Genomic DNA, 22,467 nt, shown 5'->3' with positions numbered 1-22,467 from the left:
GGGAGGGCGGCAGGAGGCGGAGCCATGGTCGGGCCGCGCTCTCAGCTCGGGTGGGGGCGGGGCTGCGCAGGCCCAGTAGATGCGGAACTCGGAGCGCGGGGGGCGCGCGGGGCGCTGGCTGCAGGGCTCCGGCAGGCGGCGCTGCGGAGAGGTGCGAGGCGGGTCCCCCTCCCGGGCTGCGCGGGAGGGGCGCTCTGGGGGCGAGGCGCTCTAGGGGCGAGGGGTGCGTGGGGGAGGGGCGCTCTAGGGGCGAGGGGTGCGTGGGGCGAGGAGGGGCTCTCTAGGGGCGAGGGGCGCATGGGGCGAGGAGGGGCGCTCTAGGGGCGAGGGGTGCGTGGGGCGAGGAGGGGCGCTCTGGGGGCGAGGGGCGCGTGGGGCGAGGAGGGGCTCTCTAGGGGCGAGGGGTGCGTGGGGCGAGGAGGGGCGCTCTAGGGGCGAGGGGTGCGTGGGGCGAGGAGGGGCGCTCTGGGGGCGAGGGGCGCATGGGGCGAGGAGGGGCTCTCTAGGGGCGAGGGGCGCATGGGGCGAGGAGGGGCTCTCTAGGGGCGAGGGGTGCGTGGGGCGAGGAGGGGCTCTCTAGGGGCGAGGGGTGCATGGGGGAGGGGCGCTCTAGGGGCGAGGGGTGCGTGGGGCGAGGAGGGGCGCTCTAGAGGCGAGGGGTGCATGGGGCGAGGAGGGGCGCTCTAGGGGCGAGGGGTGCATGGGGCGAGGAGGGGTGATCTTGGGGCAAGGGGTGCGTGGGGCGAGGAGGGGCTCTCTAGGGGCGAGGGGTGCATGGGGGAGGGGCGCTCTAGGGGCGAGGGGTGCATGGGGCGAGGAGGGTCGCTCTAGGAGCGAGGGCTGACGCTCTTAGAGGGGGGGTGCATGGGGCGAGGAGGGGCGATCTTGGGGCGAGGGGTGCGTGGGGGAGGGGCGCTCTGGGGGCGAGGGGCGCATGGGGCGAGGAGGGGCGCTCTAGGGGCGAGGGGTGCGTGGGGCGAGGAGGGGCGCTCTGGGGGCGAGGGGCGCATGGGGCGAGGAGGGGCTCTCTAGGGGCGAGGGGTGCGTGGGGCGAGGAGGGGCGCTCTAGGGGCGAGGGGTGCGTGGGGCGAGGAGGGGCGTTCTGGGGGCGAGGGGCGCATGGGGCGAGGAGGGGCTCTCTAGGGGCGAGGGGTGCATGGGGCGAGGAGGGGCTCTCTAGGGGCGAGGGGTGCATGGGGGAGGGGCGCTCTAGGGGCGAGGGGTGCATGGGGCGAGGAGGGGCGCTCTAGGGGCGAGGGGTGCATGGGGCGAGGAGGGGCTCTCTAGGGGCGAGGGGTGCATGGGGGAGAGGCTCTCTAGGGGCGAGGGGTGCGTGGGGCGAGGAGGGGCGCTCTGGGGGCGAGGGGTGCGTGGGGCGAGGAGGGGCGCTCTAGGGGCGAGGGGTGCATGGGGGAGGGGCGCTCTAGAGGCGAGGGCTGACGCTCTTAGAGGGGGGGTGCATGGGGCGAGGAGGGGCGATCTTGGGGCAAGGGGTGCATGGGGGAGGGGCGCTCTAGGGGCGAGGGGTGCATGGGGCGAGGAGGGGCTCTCTAGGGGCGAGGGGTGCATGGGGGAGGGGCGCTCTAGGGGTGAGGGGTGCATGGGGGAGAGGCGCTCTAGGGGCGAGGGGTGCATGGGGCGAGGAGGGGCACTCTAGAGGCGAGGGGTGCATGGGGCGAGGAGGGGCTCTCTAGGGGCTAGGGGTGCGTGGGGCGAGGAGGGGCTCTCTAGGAGCGAGGGGTGCATGGGGGAGGGGCGCTCTAGGGGCGAGGGTGCATGGGGCGAGGAGGGTCGCTCTAGGAACGAGGGCTGACGCTCTTAGAGGGAGGGGTGCGTGGGGCGAGGAGGGGCGATCTTGGGGCGAGGGGTGCATGGGGCGAGGAGGGGCTCTCTAGGGGCGAGGGGTGCGTGGGGCGAGGAGGGGCTCTCTAGGGGCGAGGGGTGCGTGGGGGAGGGGCTCTCTAGGGGCGAGGGGTGCATGGGGGAGGGGCGCTCTAGGGGCGAGGGTGCATGGGGCGAGGAGGGTCGCTCTAGGAGCGAGGGCTGACGCTCTTAGAGGGAGGGGTGCGTGGGGCGAGGAGGGGCGATCTTGGGGCGAGGGGTGCATGGGACTCTGTCAAAGGGAGAGGTGCATGGGGGATGGGGTGCTCTAGGGGTGAAGGAGTGCATGGGGCTCCCTTGGAGGGAGGGGTGCATGAGGGAGGGGAGCTCTAGGGGTGAGGGGGTGGCACTCTTAGAGGGAGGGGTGCATGGGGCAAGGAGGGGTGCTCTTGGGGTGAGGGGATGCACAGGTGTGGGGCTCTGAGGGAGGGGTGCGTGGGGCTCTCTTGGAGGGAGGGGCGCTCTAGGGGTGGGGGGTGCTCTTAGAGGGAGGGGTGCTCTTGGGGCAAGAGGGTGACACTCTGAGAGGGAGGGGTGCATGGGGCAAGGAGGGGTGCATGGGGGGAGGTGCTCTCAGTGTGGCACTGTGACTGCCTGGCTTCCACATTGGGCCCCTTTGGCTCTGCTCACAAGTAACATTTGTGTTTGCTTACAGGAGCTGGCGGGCAAGAGAACCAGCCCCTACTCCTAGCTGGCCAGTAGCCGTAGTCAGCCCCTAGGAGTCCTCATGTCACGACCCAGCTCCCCTGAGGGCCGAGCCAGGAGCTCCAGCCCCGCTGCAGATCAGGTCTCAGCAGGGAACGCCCTGTGGGCAGACGTCAGGGCATTGCTGCCCAGCGCTAAGGAAGACCTGAAACTGGACTTCAGCGAGAAAGTGGAGGAAAGTGTCATCTCACTGCTCCAGCAAGCTAGAGACCTCCTCTATGGACCTGGAAGCCTCTGCTCTGGAGGCACAAGGGAAACCTGCTTACAAGTCAGTGAAATAATAATAGATTACTCTTGGGAAAAGCTTAATATTGGGACTTGGAGAGATGTGGACAAGGACTGGCGACGAGTCTATTCTTATGGCTGCCTTTTCAAAGTGCTCTGTATGTGCAGTGAGCAAGGCACCATAGCAGATACCATTCGGGTCTGTGACATGGGACTGCTGATGGGAGCATCCATATTGGATAACATCCTGGTTAGGATAATTAATGTCCTTCAGAAGCATCTAACATATGGGAAACGGTCTGCTGAAGAAGACACAAAGGAGTCACGTAGAAAGGTAGCAGTTCTCAGTGTTCTTGTCCACCACTGTATTACATACAGAGAGAATGGGAACTGGTATTCCAGCAAATAACTAGATCCCAAAGTCCAGGCTGGGTCAAGAAGCCACTGACCTTGGGGGGTAAATCATGTAACTGGGCATCTCTCGTTCTTGGGTAAAAGCAGAGATCTCAGGCAATACAAATGAGATGAGCTTTACAGAGGCAGAAGATGATGCTTTTATGCAATCATTCCTCTTTTTTTGTTTTTGTTTCCATTATTACATGGAACTTTTCATCCTGTTTTCTCAGTTTATTTGCAGATCTAAAGGTATTCTGTCCCATTTTTTATCTACTTCTTGCTTATATCATCCTCTGGTTTCCCAATTAATGGGAGGCCTCTATCACACTTTTGTGGTACCTTCCATTCAAGGATCTCAGTCAAAAGATCTTACAAACATGAATGAATTGATCCTTGCAGGCCCTATAAATGAGAATCATCACCATTCTGTGCCTCAGTTTCTCCATCTGTAAAATGGATATGTGATGTGCCAGAGGTCACGCAGTGAGTCAGTGGCAAAGACAGGAAAAAGTGTCTCTAGGTTCCCCATCCTGGGATTCACAGAATCACTCTTTCTGCATACACAGAACTACTTTGATACACTGTAGGAGCTGCCACTTGCAGCAGCTCTCAGTGCAGCTTGGAGAGTTTCCTGTTCATTTTACTTTTTTTTAATTTGGTGACCTGCTGAAATCTCTCTTCCTTTTCTGCTTTTGTTCCTATTCCATATCCTGCTGCCGAGAAAAGAACTGATGATTCCAGCCTCCATAAGTCAGTCCACCACTACTAATTGTGAGATTTTTGTGAGACGTTGTAGGCTGTTCCATTGACATGCAACACAAAGAGGCAGGGCAGGCAATACAAAGGAGAGGTCAGCTTCCCCCCACACTCACCAGTATGCCTGAGGGAAGCTGTAAATCTGGCTTCTCCATCCATATGCGCTTAGGACATAAGAGCAGTTTTACTTTAGACTCCTGGGCATTTTGGGAAGTCTTTGCAGGTTGGAGGCGTGCTGAGGATTTTATCCCCGTTCTGCTTAAGAACATAAGAACGGCCATACTGGGTCAGAGCAAAGGTCCATCTAACCCAGTATCCTGCCTTCCAGTAGTGGCCAATGCCAGGTGCCCCAGAGGGAAAAAACAGAAAGGGAATCATCAAGTGATCCATCCCCTGTCGCCCATTCCCAGCTTCTGGCAAACAGGCTAGAAACACATCCCTGTCCGTCCTGGCTAATAGCCATTGATGGACCTATCCTCCATGAATTTATCTAGTTCTTTTTTGAATCCTGTTGTAGTCTTGGCCTTCACAACATCCTCTGGCAAGAAGTTCCACAGGTTGATGGTCGCTTTTCACTGTTTATGTTACACCCTCAGTTCAAGTGATTTCAGCATCTCCTTTGCTGGGAGAGAGTAACACTGTTTTTTAACATACATGTTTTCTGATGTAGTAAAGGGCAGGTTACTTTGTTGTGCTAAAAAATCCCTGTGTTTCAGAAAATCCGGAATGACCACACTACCGTTCCATCAGTAAAATCAGAAGAAGTTATTCCACGGCTTCACTGCCCTTCTCTAGAGCATTTCAGAGAAAATTATATGATTCCACAAAAGCCTGTCATCCTGGAGGGTACTGTTGACCACTGGCCATGTATGAAGAAATGGAGGTGAGGACAAGAGCTTAAAAACAGCATCGTCTCTTGCCCTGATTAAGCAAGCATGTTTTCTGCACCAGTTAACTAAGCCCAGAACAATGTATGCCTCTGTAAGGTATGAAATGCCAGTTCCAGTGATTTCTGCTAGGAGCATCATCTTGCTGCATAATTTGCTCTACTTCTGAAATATTTTTCATTGCTAATAGTACTTGGGTGCAACAGATCCATTTCAGAAACTTGCATCCTAATAGATTTGCCTTGCTAATGATAGAATAATAGAAATCAGATGTTGGAAGAGAGCTGGTTTGTCATCCATGCCATCTTTTCGGAAGCCAATGCAGGGAACCTCTCTTTGATGCATTTTCTAGTGCTATACATCGGAGCTGGGCATATATTGCCAAAGATTCTCGTGGTTATTTATTTGAATTTGCCTCAGCCACGTCTCTTCTTTCTGCAAGCATTCACACAATCAAGATTTACTGAGAAATATTTGATGAAAGTGAATTTCAAAGTTGCATGTCCAAGAATTATTGGAAATGAAATTTTTCATTTACAAGCACAAATATTAACACTGGAAGTGCTTGCAGGCTGAGCCTAATGATATCATGTGACTTACCTTAACATTCAACTAAGCAATGCACCTAAAATTTCAATATTGTGTAGTGAATATTTGTAGCCAAAAGCACATGATTAATCTATAGAGTAAAATAAATTTACAAAAAACTCTCAAATGAATTTGAGGAAGCCCTCACCTGCTTGCTGCTATTCCACAAGCACAATAGAAGCTATGTTCACTGAATAAATTATGGTTCATTATTCACTCAGTACTTCTATAAACTCTTTTTCTCTTCTCAAACATGTTTTCAAATAGAAAATAGGGGTTTTTTAACTGAAGAAAAATTGTGGTATTAAGATGCTTACAAACCTCACTGCTCATTCCTTTGCTGCCTGCATCCTTGGTCTCTCTGGTTGGCTGGCTTTTGAGAGCAGAGGCTTTCTCTGCATATTAGTCTTGTAAATCGCCTACCAGACTTCAGGTGCTGTGTAAATAGAAAATAATTAATAATAATATTCCAAGCAATGCAGCTTCCACCTCTCCTCTTAGGGATACTCTTTCTGGCAAATGGCATGTAAACAACACTTCCTGAGACACCCATCAGGCACGAGCGGCGCATCCAATAGGCTGGGGACGGCTGTGCCCCCCACAAACAGCCCCGCATGGCCCCACCCACACTTATCCCCGAAGCCCCCTCCCACTTGCCCTTTCCCCCTTGGCCCCAGCCCAGACAGGCTAATCCTTGTCAGTGCTGCTGGGGCTACCCAGCACTGGGGGCATGGGGGCTGGAAGCACTGGGGTGCCCACTCTGTGGTTGGGACTGGGGGGGGGCCATGTGCCGCCCACCCTGCGCTCGGGGGGGGGGGGAGGTGCCCGCCTTCCCTGCACTTGGGGGGACTGTGCGCTGCCTGCCCGCCCTGCACTCAGGGGCAGGCGGGGTCCATGCGCTGCCCACCTGGTGCTTGGGGCGGGGGGGCTCTGGTTGGGGAAGGGGCCGCAGGGGAGGGCGGGGCCAGCTAGGGGCTAGCCTCTCCCAGCCTGCGGTTCACCCTCAGCCCGTGCCATCAGGTCAATTCTCCACTGGATGTTTCCATAATCTTCTTAGTCGGGGCAAAGGACAAAGGCAGCTGCTCTGTGATGCTAATGTTCTTCGTTCACAAAACCCTCTCAGAAAATGGATTTTCCATCTGACATCCAAACCAGGAAAAATAATGAAAACGTTAGAGCAAAGATTGAAAATAATGGAACCTGCTTTCTTCTAGTCTGGATTATCTCCGTCAAATCGCCGGCTGCCGCACAGTCCCTGTAGAAGTGGGTTCCCGGTATACCGATGAGGAATGGTCTCAGACACTCATGATTGTCAATGACTTCATTGATCAATATATCGTGAACAAGGTCTGTTACTTCCACGTTGTTTTATCTCCAGACAAAGTCTGGTATTGGACTGGGGAATTCTGTCTTAGACACACTTGGCAAAGAATATTAGAACAGAGAGCTGCTTGCAGAATACCTTACACCAGAAGTCCCAAACTGTGCAGCACGCCCCCTAGGGGGGCATGGAGGGACGTTTGGGGCCCAGGATAGCCCCCATGTTGGGGGCGGGGAGCGCCACGCAGCTGCTGGCCCCGACTGCCAGCCCCATGCCCGTCCGAGGCCTCGCCCCTGTCCCCAGCTGTGGCTCCAGCCTCAGCCTTCTTACCTCTGTCCGTTACAGGGGGAGGAAGGGGGGTGGACAGGGGTAAAGAGGGGCGCGAGGTAAAAAATTTGGGGACAGCTGCCTTATGTGAGTCATGGTGCCTGAAATTCAGGAATTGGAAGCGCCCCAGTTTGCACCAGTGACTCGCTTTCTCCTTATCTAGATGTTAATGTGCAGCAACTGGAATTTTAGGAGCTTTTCTAGGCATTGAGCAGGTGACTTAAGATCACCCCTCTTCTGGGAAGCCCCATGTTACATTGATCTGTGTGTGACTATCAATGAGACTATCAATGAACAATCTAAAACTTTGCCTGTTTAAAGGGTGAATCCCTGGCCATAGGCGGGATTTTAGAGGCCTTCTGGTTTTGATCGTTGCACAGATTCCATCAGGAGACTCATCCCATGACTGTTCTTTGTGCTCTTTGCAGCATATTTGCTCCTCCACTTTCCCATGAGTCTTGTATGCGACTCACTGAGACTGTGGGGATGTTAGTGTGACTCGAAAACAAACTCCCCCCTTGGTTATATTCACTGATATTACAGATAACATGAGTGTGGAGCTGTAGAGGCCTCATCCTGCTATTGCACAGATCGCCGCTCTGAAGCTTCTGTTACAGGTGGAACAAGGACTCTAGAAAATTTCTCACCATTTCTTCCCCTTTTTTGCCCTCCATTTCTGGAGCAGTCATTCTGTCCCAGATGGTGACTATATGCCCCTGGCCTGACCCAGTCTAGTGAAGGCCAGGAGCCTCAGACCAAGCCCCATAGTCACCAGTACTGTTCCTCTAATTGATTCTGGTGCTTTGTGAGATCTCATAAGATCCAATTTCACTGCAACCTGTAACAAGGGATATGAAGAAATGGGACATCAGGTTAGATACTAAACATCCCTGCACTGTGGCACAAGCATCAGGATCAGAAGTCTCTGAGCTGGCAGGACCACATGGCATCATATCTCTAGCAAAAGGAGCATTTACAGCCAAAATAGTCAGTTATTATTCAATTGACTCGAGCATTTTGGAATAAATTATGCCAGTAATTGACTTTATTTATAAGTAACTTCCATAAATGTGAAGCCAGACCCTATAAATCATTATTCATTCTCTTTCTCTCTCCTGTAATTCCAGAATAGCATTGGATACCTTGCCCAGCATCAGCTTTTTGATCAGGTAAATCTAAAAATGAATATTTTTTTCAGCTTGCTGTAGAGACAAGGCAATGTCTTTTACTGGGTCAACTTCTGTTGATGAGGGCTAGTCTACACTAAGAGCGCTACATCAGCACAACTACACCGCTGTAGCGTGTCTGGTGACGACGCTTGCCAACGGGAGAGACCTCTTCTATCAGCATAATAAATCCACTTCCATGAGAGGCAATAGCTGTCCTGCCGACATAGCGCTGTCCACACTGGCGCTTAGGTCGGTGTAACTTAGGTTGCTCGGGGATGGCTTATTCACACCCCAACACCGGCTCCACCCCTTCTGCCCGCAGGCAGAGCCCCAAGACCCACTACCCCACCCGCCTCAGCCAGAGGAGCCCCAGGCTGACCAAAGCCCTTAGGTCTCCCCACGCCTGCCTGGAGGAATCCCAGGCCAGCTGCAGCTGCGATGCGCCTCCCCAGCCCAGAGCCCAAGCCGCCTGGGGAAAAGTGTCTCTCTATTCCAGAAGAAGCTTTTGATATGCCCCATGCAGGTTCAGGGGTGGCTGAGCAGGCAGTATGAGCTATTCAGCTATTCAGGAGTCCAGGGAGGTCACTGATGAACCCAAAAAGCTGAATAGCTCATACCGCCTGCTCAGCCACCCCTGAACCTGCATGGGGCATAATCAATCAAAAGCTTCCCCCCAGAACCCCGCAGCCAGAGGTCTGGTGGCTGCAGCAGCACCATGGAAGGCAGAGACTCCCCTGGCCTATTATACCTGCTGCCCATGCCCCTGAGTGATATGTTGTACTGAAGTAAATGGTAGTGTAGACCTGGCCTTAGAGAGAGACACTTTCGAGCCACCCAGAGCTCTTGTTCAGGTCTGGCAAAGGAACTCCTGGCATCAGAGCAAAATGCAAGGTGGGACAGATTGTTTAGCATAAGTAGCTAGCACATACTGTAAGGCAGTGGTTCTCAACCCGGGGTCCGGGCCCCACTGGTTTCAGGGGGTCTGCCAAGCCGGGCCAGCATTACACAGTAATCCCGCAGTATTCTTGCCAGCAAGTTAAAGAAGTATGGGCTAGATCAATGGACTATAAGGTGGATAGAAAGTTGGCTAGATTGTCGGGCTCAGCGGGTAGTGATCAATGGCTCCATGTTTAGTTGGCAGCCAGTATCAAGTGGAGTGCCCCAAGGGTCGGTCCTGGGGCCGGTTTTGTTCAATATCTTCATAAATGATCTGGAGGATGGCGTGAATTGCACTCTCAGCAAATTTGCAGAGGACACTAAACTGGGAGGAGAGGTAGATACGCTGGAGGATAGTGATAGGATACAGAGGGACCTAGACAAATTGGAGGATTGGGCCAAAAGAAATCTGATGAGGTTCAACAAGGATAAGTGCGGAGTCCTGCACTTAGGATGGAAGAATCCCATGCACCGCTACAGACTAGGGACCGAATGGCTCGGCAGCTGTTCTGCAGAAAAGGACCTAGGGGTTACAGTGGACGAGAAGCTGGCTATGAGTCAACAGTGTGCCCTTGTTGCCAAGAAGGCCAAGAAGGCATTTTGGGATGTATAAGTAGGGGCACTGCCAGCAGATCGAAGGACGTGATCGTTCCCCTCTATTCGACACTGGTGAGGTCTCGTCTGGAGTACTGTGTCCAGTTTTGGGCCCCACACTACAGGAAGGATGTGGAAAAATTGGAAAGAGTCCAGCGGAGGGCAACAAAAATGATTAGGGGACTGGAACACATGACTTATGAGGAGAGGCTGAGGGAACTGGGGATGTTTAGTCTGCGGAAGAGAAGAATGAGGGGGGATTTGATAGCTGCTTTCAGCTACCTGAAAGGGGGTTCCAAAGAGGATGGCTCTAGACTGTTCTCAGTGGTAGCAGATGACAGAACGAGGAGTAATGGTCTCAAGTTGCAGTGGGGGAGATTTAGGTTGGATATTAGGAAAAACTTTTTCACTAGGAGGGTGGTGAAACACTGGAATGCGTTACCTAGGGAGGTGGTGGAATCTCCTTCCTTAGAAGTTTTCAAGGTCAGGCTTGACAAAGCCCTTGCTGGGATGATTTAATTGCGGATCGGTCTTGCTTTGAGCAGGGGGTTGGACTAGATGACCTCCTGAGGTCCCTTCCAACCCTGATATTCTATGATTCTATGAAATGCACCACGAAACCAATGATATATCTGAGATACATCCATGATATTTTCATCCTCTGGACACATGACTTAAACTCCCTCATAGATTTCCACCACAACTTCAACAACCACCACCCATCCATCAGACTCTCTCTGGAACACTTCCACACTATCAACTTCCTGGACACTATGATTAGCTTTAATAATGGAATCCTATAGATAACCATATACAAGAACATAAGGATGGCTCTACTGGGTCAGACCAAAGGTCCATCTAGCCCAGTATCCTGTCTTCCCAAAGCAGGACCAATCCCCAATTAAATCATCCCAGCCAGGGCTTTGTCAAGCCTGACTTTAAAAACTTCTAAGGAAGGAGATTCTACCACCTCCCTAGGTAACGCATTCCAGTGTTTCACCACCCTCCTAGTGAAAAAGTTTTTCCTAATATCCAACCTAAACCTCCCCCACTGCAACTTGAGACCATTACTCCTTGTCCTGTCATCTTCTACCACTCAGAATAGTCTAGAGCCACCCTCTTTGGAACCCCCTTTCAGGTAGTTGAAAGCAGCTATCAAATCCCCCCTCATTCTTCTCGTCCACAGACTAAACAATCCCAGTTCCCTCAGTCTCTCCTCATAAGTCATGTGTTCCAGACCCCTAATCATTTTTGTTGCCCTTCGCTGGACTCTCTCCAATTTTTCCACATCCTTCTTGTAGTGTGGGGCCCAAAACTGGACACAGGATTCCAGATGAGGCCTCACCAATGTCGAATAGAGGGGAACGATCACATCCCTCGATCTGCTGGCTATGCCCCTACTTATACATCCCAAAATGCCATTGGCCTTCTTGGCAACAAGGGCACACTGTTGACTCATAGCCAGCTTCTCGTCCACTGTAACCCCTAGGTCCTTTTCCGCAGAACTGCTGCCTAGCCATTCGGTCCCTAGTCTGTAGCGGTGCATTGGATTCTTCCGTCCTAAGTGCAGGACCCTGCACTTATCCTTGTTGAACCTCATCAGATTTCTTTTGGCCCAATCCTCCAATTTGTCTAGGTCCCTCTGTATCCTATCCCTGCCCTCCAGCATATCTACCACTCCTCCTAGTTTAGTATCATCCGCAAATTTGCTGAGGGTGCAATCCACACCATCCTCCAGATCATTTATGAAGATATTGAACAAAACCGGCCCCAATTTGTCCAGAAATTCTTCTTCAAGGTGGCCCATGAAGAGGTTGGCATATTGGGGAGCCATCCTAGTACCCATGGCTGTTCCAACGATATGGACAAAGTGTTGTTGAATGTAAAATGGTTCTGGGTGAGGCAGAAATGGATGAGTTTGGCTATGTGTTTGGGGTGGATCTTTGAGTGTTGTCCATTGTCTTGTAAATGTTTGAGGCAGGCAGCAATGGTGTCATTGTGAGGGATGTTGGCATATAAGGAAATGACATCCATGATGACAGCCATCCAACACAAAAACAAAAAGTGGAACAGGCCACACAAATACCCTGAGAGAACCTGCTTCAATACAGAAATAAAACGCCTTCGGACTGAACACCCCTAGTTGTTCCCTACCACCCCACACTGGAAACCATGTGGGGTATCATCAGACAACTACAACCCACACTCAATAGGGACCCCATCCTTTGCAGTGAATACTGTTGCAAAGAATTCATTTTACTTCTCTGCAAGGCCCTTATCTTCCTGGAGTACTCCTTTAGCACCTTGATCGTCCAGTGGCCCCATTGATTGTTTGGCAGGCTTCCTGCTTCTCATGAACTTACAAAAAGTGTTTGCTGTTGGTTCTTGCATTTTTTGCCAGTTGCTCTTCAAATTCTTTTTTGGCATGCCTGATTATACCTCTACACTTGATTTGCCAGAGTTTATGCTCCTTTCTATTTTCCTTAGTAGGATTTGACTTACAATTTTTAAAGAACACCTTTTTGTCTCTAACCGCCTCTATCACTCTGCTGTGTAGCCAGGGTGATATTTTTTGGGTCGTCTTGATGGGGGGGGGGGGGGGTTGGGAGGGGCAGGGTTATATATTTACTTTGAGCCTCAATTATGGTGTTTGTAAATAGTTTCTGTGTAGTTGGCAGGCATTTCAGTCTTGTGACTGTTCCTTTTAATTTCCATTTAACTAGCGTCTTCATTTTTGTGTAAATCCCCTTTTTGAAGTTAGTATGTTTCTTTGGTATTTCCTCCCTGCAAGGATATTACATTTGATTACATTATGGTCACTGTTACCAAGCGGTTCAAGTATATTCAGCTTTTGGACCAGACCCTATGTTCCACTTAAGGCTAAATCAAGAATTGCCTCTCCCCTGCTGAGTTATAGGACTGGCTGCTCCAAGAAGTAGTCATTAATGGCATCTAAAAAGTTTATCTCTGCATCCCTTCCTGAGGTGACAATATAGGAATAGTTGAAATCCCCCATTATTATTGGGGTTTCTGTTTTTATAGCCTCTCTAATCTCCCTGGTGATTTCACAATCACCATCCTGGTCAGGTGGTCAGTAGTATATTCCTACTGCTAGACTCTTACTATTCAAGCGTGGAATTTCTACCCCTAGAGATTATGTGGTACAGTTTGATTCATTTAAGATTTTTTAGTATATTTGACTCTACTTTCTTTCACATATAGTGCCACCACCCACACCAGTGCAACCTATTCTGTCATTTCTGTATATTGTGTCCCATTGATTGTCATCGTTGCACCAAGTTTCTGTGATGCCTGTTACATCAATATCCTCATTTAAACCAGGCACTCCAGTTCACACGTCTTGATACTTAGACTTGTAGCATTTATTTACGAGTATTTATAAAACGTTTTGATATTTAGTTGTTTGCCTTCGTGTAATGTAATTGAATGGGACTCTTTGTCCTTTGACTGGTTTTCTTCAGATCTAACTGTACTTTTTATCAACTTCTATCCCATCCTCTTTATTAGGATATAGAGTATCCCCTTTAATAAATCCTCCACTAAGGAAGGTCTCTGTCCAAACCATGTGGTCCTCTGCACCTGTCAGCTTTCTGCCAGCACATGGGTCATACTGAGAATCTCAGTTGCAGCCTGGACACTGTTAGTTGGAAGGAGACTCTGTATTCTCCTCCATAATGTTTTAGGATTTCCCACCTACACCGTAACTTGAAGGGATAGAGAGGGTCTGTAACTCTACCCTGGATCCATCCTGTTTAGCATGCTGGTACCTTTGCAGTAGTGAGAAAATCCAGTCTTTGTAATGCTTTGTGACCATGTCATGTCGCTTGTGTGTGTGCGGATGTAACTGGAGCAGCAGTTCTGCCCCCAGGAAATAAACCTGTCGGAAATTTGGGCAGGGAACAGTCTGCAAGCAGTCGGTTCAGCCACAGCACAGTAGGCAACAGGCTTCATTTCATCATCTCCTCCCTGTGCGTTCAGATACACAGCACGGGTAGCCGTCTGCAGTAGTGTCTCCTAGCGACCCCCCTGTGCTACAGTCTCCTTTACAATGGTCTTTCTCTGCTCTTGGCGAGACTAGACAAGAGGGTTGGAATGACTCTAGATTGTGTATTGATTTAAAGTAAGCCAGGGATCACTTTCTGTTGCTGATCACATGTCCGTGATCATTGTCACCACTGCGGGACAGCTGAATCCGCTTCTGAAACTCCAGTGACTGAGGCCCCACTTCTAGGGGCTCCTGTCCCTACTCTACCCATCTTCAGAAAGTAAACTGTTCTTCTCTCCACTTGTGCAGTTACTTCTGAACCTTCCTTCCAGTTAGCTAGAAGGGAGATTTGTCTGGTGAGGGGTGTATGCTGCGGTGACATAAGGGTCAGACTGAAGGATGGGGAGAAGGGATTAATTTCATAGGTCAAGAGCAATCTGCTCCTCTGCCAAGACACATGCATTACCACTATTCTGACTCATTCTTATAATTCTCATTCCACCGTTTCCTCTGCCTCCTCTATTTTGGCTTCCTTCATCTTGTCATGTCTCCACTTACATTGTAAGCTCTCTGGCCAGGAACACTGTCTGTGTCTGTACAGTGCCAAGCAGCATGGTATCTTGATCCTGAATGCAGCCTTTGCATGCTATCACTATTCAAATAACTAGTGAGCAGGTCTCAGCCCATGAGTAAAGACACTTCTAACAATTATGCCAGAAGGAGGAGGTGGGAACAGGGGAAGAAGGAAAAAGGATTTTTTTTTATTGTTGCTATCTGAAAAGAGTAGATTAAATACGTTAATTTTATTTCAGAGTTCTATTAAGATGCAAAAGATTTTAATAAAGAACTTGATCAGCATGCTATTAGCATAGTCAATTCACAAATAAAACAATATTTTCATTAGTGTTTCTTACTGTGTTTTGAGTTTAACTGCTAAAGAAGAAAATTTCTCTGCAGAATTAAAAGAATTCCCATAGATTTTAGCTTTACAGTACAGTAGTTTGGGGACATTTCCTACAGATCGTGGCCCTACTCTTCTGATGACTCTGTGTTGAACAACCCAACCTTTGTGGTTTATTTAACCAGCTGGTTTATAATTTTGGAAATATGATTTACATGGGCTGTCTCACTTCTCTCCATTGTATTGATCTGAGTGCCACTGTCCGCACCTTGAGAGGCCTGGTCTTCTATTCTGGACATGCTGTCCATATTTACACTGCTCTGCACGTCAGCCCATGCACGCTTTCATTGTGTACTTTTACATAAGAACCTAAGAAGGGCCACCCAGGGTCAGACCTAAGGTCCATCTAGCCAGTATCCTGTCTTCACAATGCCAGGTGCCCCAGAGGGAATTAATAGAATTGGCAATCATCAAGTGATCCATCCACTGCCGTCCAGTACCAGCTCCTGGCCTAAACAGAGGCTAGGGACACCATCCCTGCCCCATCTTGGCTAATAGCTGTTGATGGACTTAGTTCTTTTTTGAACCCTGTTATAGACTTGGCCTTCACAGCATCCTCTGGCAAAGAGTTCCACAGGTTGGCTGTGTGTTGTGTGAAGAAATACTTCCTTTTGTTTGTTTTAAACCTGCTGCCTGTTAATTTCATTCGGTGAAATTAATTTCATTTCTGCATTGTTGTTGGTTACTGGGAGTAGATCCCAGAACTGAAGCAGGATATTTGCATCCCTGATTACTGCAGCCTGGGGGAAGGGGAAGAAGATGACATCACCATTAATGCTTGGTTTGGCCCAGAGGGAACCATCTCACCTCTTCATCAAGATCCACAGCAAAATTTATTAGTCCAGGTCTGTACTCTGTTTTTTTAATGACTGTATAACCCAAGTGTAACTTTAACAATACAGCTAGAACGTACATAAGTACTAGAGATGAGGGTAGCTGAAGGCTTGATTGATAAGAGTGGCATGTTTGAATAGTTTATCATGTCTCTGATGTGCTCATCACCTCAGTAGTTTATTATGTCACCTGATGTGCACATCTCAGCATCTGACAGACGTTAACAGATTTATGCTGTCAATGCCCAGTGAGGTAGGGAAGTATTATTTAGCTCCATTTTACAGGTGAGGAACCCAGGCTCACATCTCCTTTCTGTGTTTCCCACGGTCACACCTGCAGTCCATGGCAGAGTTGGGAAGAACCCATTTCTCCAGATTCCTTGCATAGGGCATTATCCATAAAGCCTTCCTTCTCCTCTCTAGGGTGCAGCAGAGTTTTGGGTGAATATATAGCACAAGGGCAAACAACACCATCAGCCCTGATTATCTTATGAAATAGCTTTTTGTACTTCCATGAAAATTCAGAGTTTAAACTGTGTTCTCACCCTAGCCAAATTAGTGCTATTCTCAGATAAATGAAAGACTATTGCTGGTAGGTTTATTAACGTTTACATTACAGAACCACCCAGAGGCTCCGATCAGGATTGAGGCTACTTTGTACTAGCACAGCACAAACATATGAAGATTGCCTCCCTAGAGTTTACAATTTAAGATGTTCAACTGTGAGTTTGTTTACAGGCTGGAGCCCTGCGTTGCTCTTTTCTCTCCTTCAGACTCTTAACAGACACCTCAGTCAATGCACGAAGACAAATACAGCTATTCCATTCTTTCACATTGCTTTCAGCTGAGCCGTATAACTGAGGCCCTGGCTATTTGTGCTTAGCCCTATTTACCTAAGTACACTACATTTCAATTAGAGATTGTATTCTTTATCGCTTACTTTTCTAAGAATGGCTGTTTAGAATTGCCGTGCAGTTACACAGCTGCCATGCTCCACCCAGAGATGACTGTGACTGCATTTTGCTAGGAAGAATTCCCTAACGTATACAGTTTCTAAAGCATGCTGGGATCTTTCTGGAGGAAAGGCCTTGCATAGGGTAGTGTTATTAGGGAAAATCTGGATGCCTTGTGACACTTGTGCCTTGAGAAGAGGAGATTCTCAGTCAGTGAATGGGGAGTGGAGTATTGTGGGCAGCAGGGGATCTCACAGCCCATTTTAGTTCAGCTGCTTCTCTTTTCCTAGGGTTACCTAAGGCCTGGCTATGAGTGGTTTGGAATGGCGCTGCAGATTGGTGGTGCTTTCCAGGCCAAAGGAGTGTTGTGTCAGCTCTTGATCAGTCAGAATGCCAGACTCTTCTGTTGTTTCAGTGTGACAGATACAGTAACTGAGGAAGACCTGACCCCCACTCATTTAATCACTTCTGATCCTTTGGGAAATCCTGAATCATGGTATCAACAACTCTGACCAGTCTGTCCATGGTGATATATGGAGGCAATAACATAGTCAAGAAGGTGCCAATGCCTGGAGCCAGGGTTTCTCACTTTGTCTAAAGCTGGTATTCGTGATGACCAGGCCATGCTCTATGCATTTGCTCAAGAGGAGGATGCCATTGGAACTCGAGATCGGAAGGGTGTCCGCATCACAAGGGCCATGCATGGAACCAATAACTGTTGGACAGACCATCACCTTGTTAGATCCATCACGAATTTCCAGATCGCCTCAAGGCATCGTAAGCAAGCAAAATCAATATGAAAGAAATTCAATGTCAAGTCTCTTCAAGATATAGTGACTCAGGAGAAACTCCAAGAAAGGTTTGACACCATACCTACAGTTGATGATAATGAAAATTTCTGGAAGTGATTAAAGGCTGCCGTTCTCTCGACATGTGCTGAGTCCATTGACTATGTCACCTGCCATCACCAAGATTGGTTTGATGAGAATGATGCTGAAATTCAGGGCCTGCTCAACCAGAAAATAAAAGCTCATTGCATATGGCAAAACGACATATCACATCAAGAGAAGAAAGAGTCATACGAGCAACTCCAGGATGAAGCCCAAAGGAAAAATCCATCACATCAAAAACAAGCGGTGGTGAGAAAAAGCCAAGAAGATTGAGCTTTGCGCTCGTAAACATGACATGAGGAGACTTTTCAGGCAGTAAGGGCCATTTACAGTCCATGCTCCCATACTCCTACACCACTCTGAGCCCAAGATGGGTCAATGTATTTTAAAAACAGCTAAGCCATCAAAGCCAGATGGAAGGAGCATTTTGAATCACTCCTGAATCATGAATCAACTGTTTGATGCCACTATGAATCCATACCTCAACGACATGAAAAAGAATCTCTTGCCGATCCCACCCCCCCATCCTCAAAGAAGTAACATGAGTCCACATACAAACCAAGAGCAACAAGGCAACAGGACCAGATGACATACCAGCTGAAGTCTACAAGTTTGGAGATTAAGTACTGGTAAAGAAGGTCCACAAACTTTTTATTCAAATCTGGTATACTGAGAAGGTTCTGGAAGACTTGAGAAATGCCAGCATTGTTACAGTCTTTAAGAAAGGAGATAAGTTGGAGAGTAAAAATTATCGAGGCATTGCCTTGCTATCTACAGCAGGGGAAATTCTCGCCCATATCCTCTTAAACCAATTACTTCCCTTTGCTGAGGAAATATTGCCAGAATTTCAGTGTGGTTTCAGACCATCCCGCAAGACAACCAACATGATCTTCGTTGCCTGCCAAATCCAGGAAAAGTCTCAGAAGCAAAATCAGGACCTGTACATGGCCTTCATCAGTTTGACAAAGGCCTTCAGCTCTGTCAGTGACAGCGCCTTTGTAAGGTGCTGGCCAGATTTGGCTGCCATCCCAAACATTTTTATGGTCCTAAGACTTCTTCCAGATCAGATGACTACCACCATTCTCTATAATGGCCTGGAGCCAGACCCTTTTATCTGGTATGCAAGGATGTGTTATTGCCCTAACCTTGTTCTCTATCTATTTAGCAGTCATTTTGGTCCTCATTAAAGACAGTCTCCCTAATGGAGTTGACATTCAATACAGAATGGATAGGCAGCTTTTTACATGACCCACCACAAATCACCATTGAGGGACGGACTTTGGAGATAGTCGAGCACTTCTGCTACCTTGGTAGCGAACTCTCTCAAAATGCAAAAATCAATCGTGAGATCCAGCAGAGGATCCGGGTCACAACTGCTTCCTTTGGGAAAGTGCTCCAACATGTTTTCATGGACCATTACCTACGGAAGGACACCAAGATCCAGGTCTATAAGACAATTGTTATTCCTATACTCCTTTATGGATGCGAAACCTGGGTGTCCTATCGACAGCACCTCAAGAGTCTGGAGAGGTACCACCAGCAGTGCCTCAGGAAGATCCTTCGCATCAAGGGGAAGATCGCTGCACTAATGCCAGCATCCTTACTGAAGTCAATGTTACCAGCATTGAAGCAATGATCCTCATGCATCAACTTCGCTGGGCTGGACATTGTGTGTGGATGCTAGACTCTCGCCTCCCAAAACAAGCCCTCTACTCTCAGCTCACCCATGGTCAGAGATCCTGAGATGGTGAAGGAAACCGCTACAAAGAAAACTTGTGGACATTACAAGCTGGGAGGAACAAGCCACCAACCAACCTCAGTGGCTCCACATCAAGGAGAAGTGCCTTGCCCTCAAAGCTGAGGAGAGGAAAGAGAAGGAATTAAAAAGAAAGAACCTTTTTTCCAGCAGGCAGCTGATCCACCAGAAAATATCTGTACCTACTGCAGGCCGATCTGTGGTATCCGGATCAGACTCCTGCGTGATCTCAGGACCCATATATAAATCTGTGGTAGAGTTCATCCTTAAATCGAGGGATCGCCAGTGATGGAGGCATTATTCTATTGCTAACAGAGAGCACAAGCGCTTGTGAAGTTTCATAGCCTAGCAACTTTAATTAGTCTGCCAATTAATTTTTAGCATCACCTGCCTGCAACTCAGAGAAGTGCAGGTCAATCAGTCCAGCTGCCTTTCTAATTCTACTCTCCCAATTACACATCACCATGTAGAGAACAAATTTAATGGTGATGGAAAAATTAGACCTTGTAGAGTATGAGCAAGCTCAGTATCAGCTGGCGGCTACCTGGAAATATCACCTTTACCCTCTTGCGTGTAGCATGGCTCAGCTCAGCAGGCACAGCTAACTCAATACTTTTTTTATTCACAATCCTTTCAACATTGTTTCCTTCTAGTTATGTTTAGTCCCAACAGCACTTTGGAGACTGGGTGCCATGTAATTAAAAATGAATTTCAAGAGGAAGAGCTGCCTTCCCTTCCTTAAAAGCATCTTTCCTGTTCTATGAAGCCAGGTACATAGGTAACAACCCAATCTGATCTGATTTCATTCTTCATTATAGAGTACCTGTTCCTTAGTAGCAAAAATCATGACTTTACCTGTTTTGCCCAGGATCTGGCAATCTGTTATAGTCTACGGTTAACTGCTTATCATGATACAGAGGGATAGAGCATTAGACTGATCGCTAATTAACTGAAGTCAAACCCTATTTCAGCAGGTAATATGCAGATTAATGACAGATGGAAAATTTATATCCTTCCACCTGCAGGTAATTGGAAGAAAATACATCCGTCTGTACTCTCCACAGGAATCAGAAAATCTATATCCACATGAAACCCAAATTCTTCACAACACCAGCCAGGTAAATAACTGCCTAAAATCTAAAAATTGATCATTTAATTTTAAGTAACCAAACCATCTTTGGATCTGAAAACAAATTGTGTGTTTGATTTATAGGTGGATGTGGAGGATCCCGATTTAGTTAAGTTCCCCAAGTTTGAACGGGCTGCATTTCAAGCTTGTATTCTGACACCAGGACAGGTTCTGTTTATTCCAGTTAAATACTGGCATTATGTACGATCTCTCGATGTCAGCTTCTCTGTCAGTTTCTGGTGGTCATAAACCATTATTTGGTGTGGATAAATCTCTGTTTTGCAATTTAAGGTAATATAAAAAATGCAGCATGCTGTACTCTTGATTAGGGAAAGAATTTTCAGATCTTCAACAGAGGAAAGTTTTTCTTAACCTGAGAATGTTCATTATCTTTTGCTTAAAGTGCAGAGCTGGGTTAAGAAATCCAGTTCTTTCTGCTTCCTGACATAGCAAGAAATCTAAACAAAGAATCAGAAATGAGGTAGCTGCAGCAGCATTCACTGTTTTGTGAATGTTTCCAATACAAATTCCTAATAAAGAACATCTGTCAAATTATCAGCTCAAGTATACATACCCAAAACAAGACTATATATGGGCATCATCAAGACACTGGGCCCCAAATGGTGTGATTGTCAAAGTGGAGCTGAAGGGAGCATGTGACCCATTGTAAGTTTACCATCCATCTGAATTTAATAATAGTTGCATAGCTGTGACTCCCATTATGGTGGATAACATTTATACAAAATCTCAGATAATAAAAAGGAGCCAAGCCAGCAGTAAAGTCTATTGCTAATGAACGGTGGAAGTGCAATACACTGGATTATATAATTCAGTTATAGAGCTCAGCTGTAGTACTTGTGTTGTGCCCTTTGTAGGGAGATGGACTGTATTCCTTTCATTCTCACCAGCAATTAATTCATTACCATCCTTACTGTTGCAGCTGGCAGTGTCTGGTACTTCTCTCCCTTCCAAGCCATTGTAAGGAAACAGACAATTCTAAAATGATTTTTAAAAATAGCTGCTGGAGAAATACATTAATATACAAAACATGGGCACTGCAGTGACTTCTCATCTGCTGATCTAACAAAAAGCCCATTTACTCACAGGGGAAATATGAAATGAAGATTTCATTTTCTTGATTAAAGCTCTGATATTACTAATCATTGCAAATACAGAGTTCTCTCACTGTTATGCAAGCCCCAAGTGTGTGTTTGCTTAGAATGAAGCTTCAATATGAGCTCTGGTGTAGTGAGCCAGTGAAGGAATCAGCATGTGGTGTTTGGAGACTATTCCTTCATCTGGTGCTCATTCCCATTAGGTTCCCCTCTCCCACACTAAACCATTTTCTGGGGTATTATGTAAAAAACAATTATAACAGAAGGAACTGTGAAAGAGATGCTCAACTTCTACTCTCTGGCATTCTGGGCTGAAAAGACTATGCACCTGCTTCTGTGCCTGCAAAGCTGTGAGACTGCAGGGACTTTGAGATCCAAGAAATGAAGGTGCAGAAGTGCTAACTTAGCATCATTTATTCTAACCAACAATTACTATGAAATCGTGGTATTAAAAGGAGGCTTAATAGATGCTCTTAAACCTTGGGAAACCCTGAGATGTGCTTCTGGTGCCACTTCTTTGTCAGATTTGGAGAAATAAAGAATGAATGTGTATGTGAATACTCAGACTATGTTTAAAAACATCCTTTCAGAGGAGGGCTGGAACTAGGTGGGGATGAGGTGTTAATACTGAACCCTGTTAGTGGCACCTTCACTGAATTCAACCAGGATGACAGAATGGTTGACAAACCTCATTGATTTTACAGATTTTATAACAGTTTTAAAATGGAAGTCTAAATAGGTCTTGTGTCTTTTAAAAAGTTCTATTTTTGGAGGATTTGCACAAACTCCCCTGCACTGAGCTTTCCTGTCCCAGTTGCACATTCAGACCTGTGCAGATGGACCGCTGCACCTGGGCCCCCTTTAATTTAACAGGACTGGGCACGGTGTAAAGGTCTATGTGGATCAGCTTACACAACTGAGGCAGCAGCAGTCAAATCTCCCATTCCTACACAGGAATAGTGCCCCACCCCCCTTTGGCAATAATAGTAGCTATGTACACCTACCATGACAGCCTCCACTACAGCTATGCTGACCTTAA

At 48.1% G+C, this 22,467-nt stretch overlaps 1 protein-coding gene across 5 annotated transcripts; it reads left to right on the top strand.

Moving 5' to 3' along the window:
• On the top strand, positions 1-21,986 carry KDM8 (lysine demethylase 8). Of its 5 annotated transcripts, none has more exons than XM_043524127.1 (8): positions 1-131; positions 2,537-3,145; positions 4,680-4,846; positions 6,653-6,785; positions 8,214-8,255; positions 15,448-15,597; positions 20,210-20,302; positions 20,398-21,986. In XM_043524127.1, the coding sequence occupies exons 2-8, from the start codon at positions 2,609-2,611 to the stop codon at positions 20,560-20,562; spliced, it is 1,287 nt and encodes a 428-aa protein (XP_043380062.1). In that variant the 5' UTR covers positions 1-131; positions 2,537-2,608; the 3' UTR covers positions 20,563-21,986. The 5 variants fall into 5 exon arrangements, with proteins under 5 accessions (XP_043380062.1, XP_043380064.1, XP_037766523.1 ...); XM_037910595.2 differs by having other exon boundaries at positions 46-151; XM_043524129.1 differs by lacking the exon at positions 8,214-8,255.
• The last annotated feature ends 481 nt before the right edge of the window (positions 21,987-22,467 follow it).

Source organism: Chelonia mydas, chromosome 10, assembly GCF_015237465.2.
Source record: "Chelonia mydas isolate rCheMyd1 chromosome 10, rCheMyd1.pri.v2, whole genome shotgun sequence".
NCBI classification, from domain to species: domain Eukaryota; kingdom Metazoa; phylum Chordata; order Testudines; family Cheloniidae; genus Chelonia; species Chelonia mydas.
Note: the sequence above shows the minus strand (reverse complement) of the source record. Positions and strands in the feature narration are given on the sequence as shown.

Coding starts and splice junctions, on each gene's coding strand:
- KDM8 (XM_043524127.1), top strand. CDS start 2,609: ATGTCACGACCCAGCTCCCCTGAGGGCCGAGCCAGGAGCTCCAGCCCC. Junction 4,847..6,652: donor CCATGTATGAAGAAATGGAG/GTGAGGACAAGA, acceptor GCTTTCTTCTAG/TCTGGATTATCTCCGTCAAA. Junction 6,786..8,213: donor ATCAATATATCGTGAACAAG/GTCTGTTACTTC, acceptor CTGTAATTCCAG/AATAGCATTGGATACCTTGC.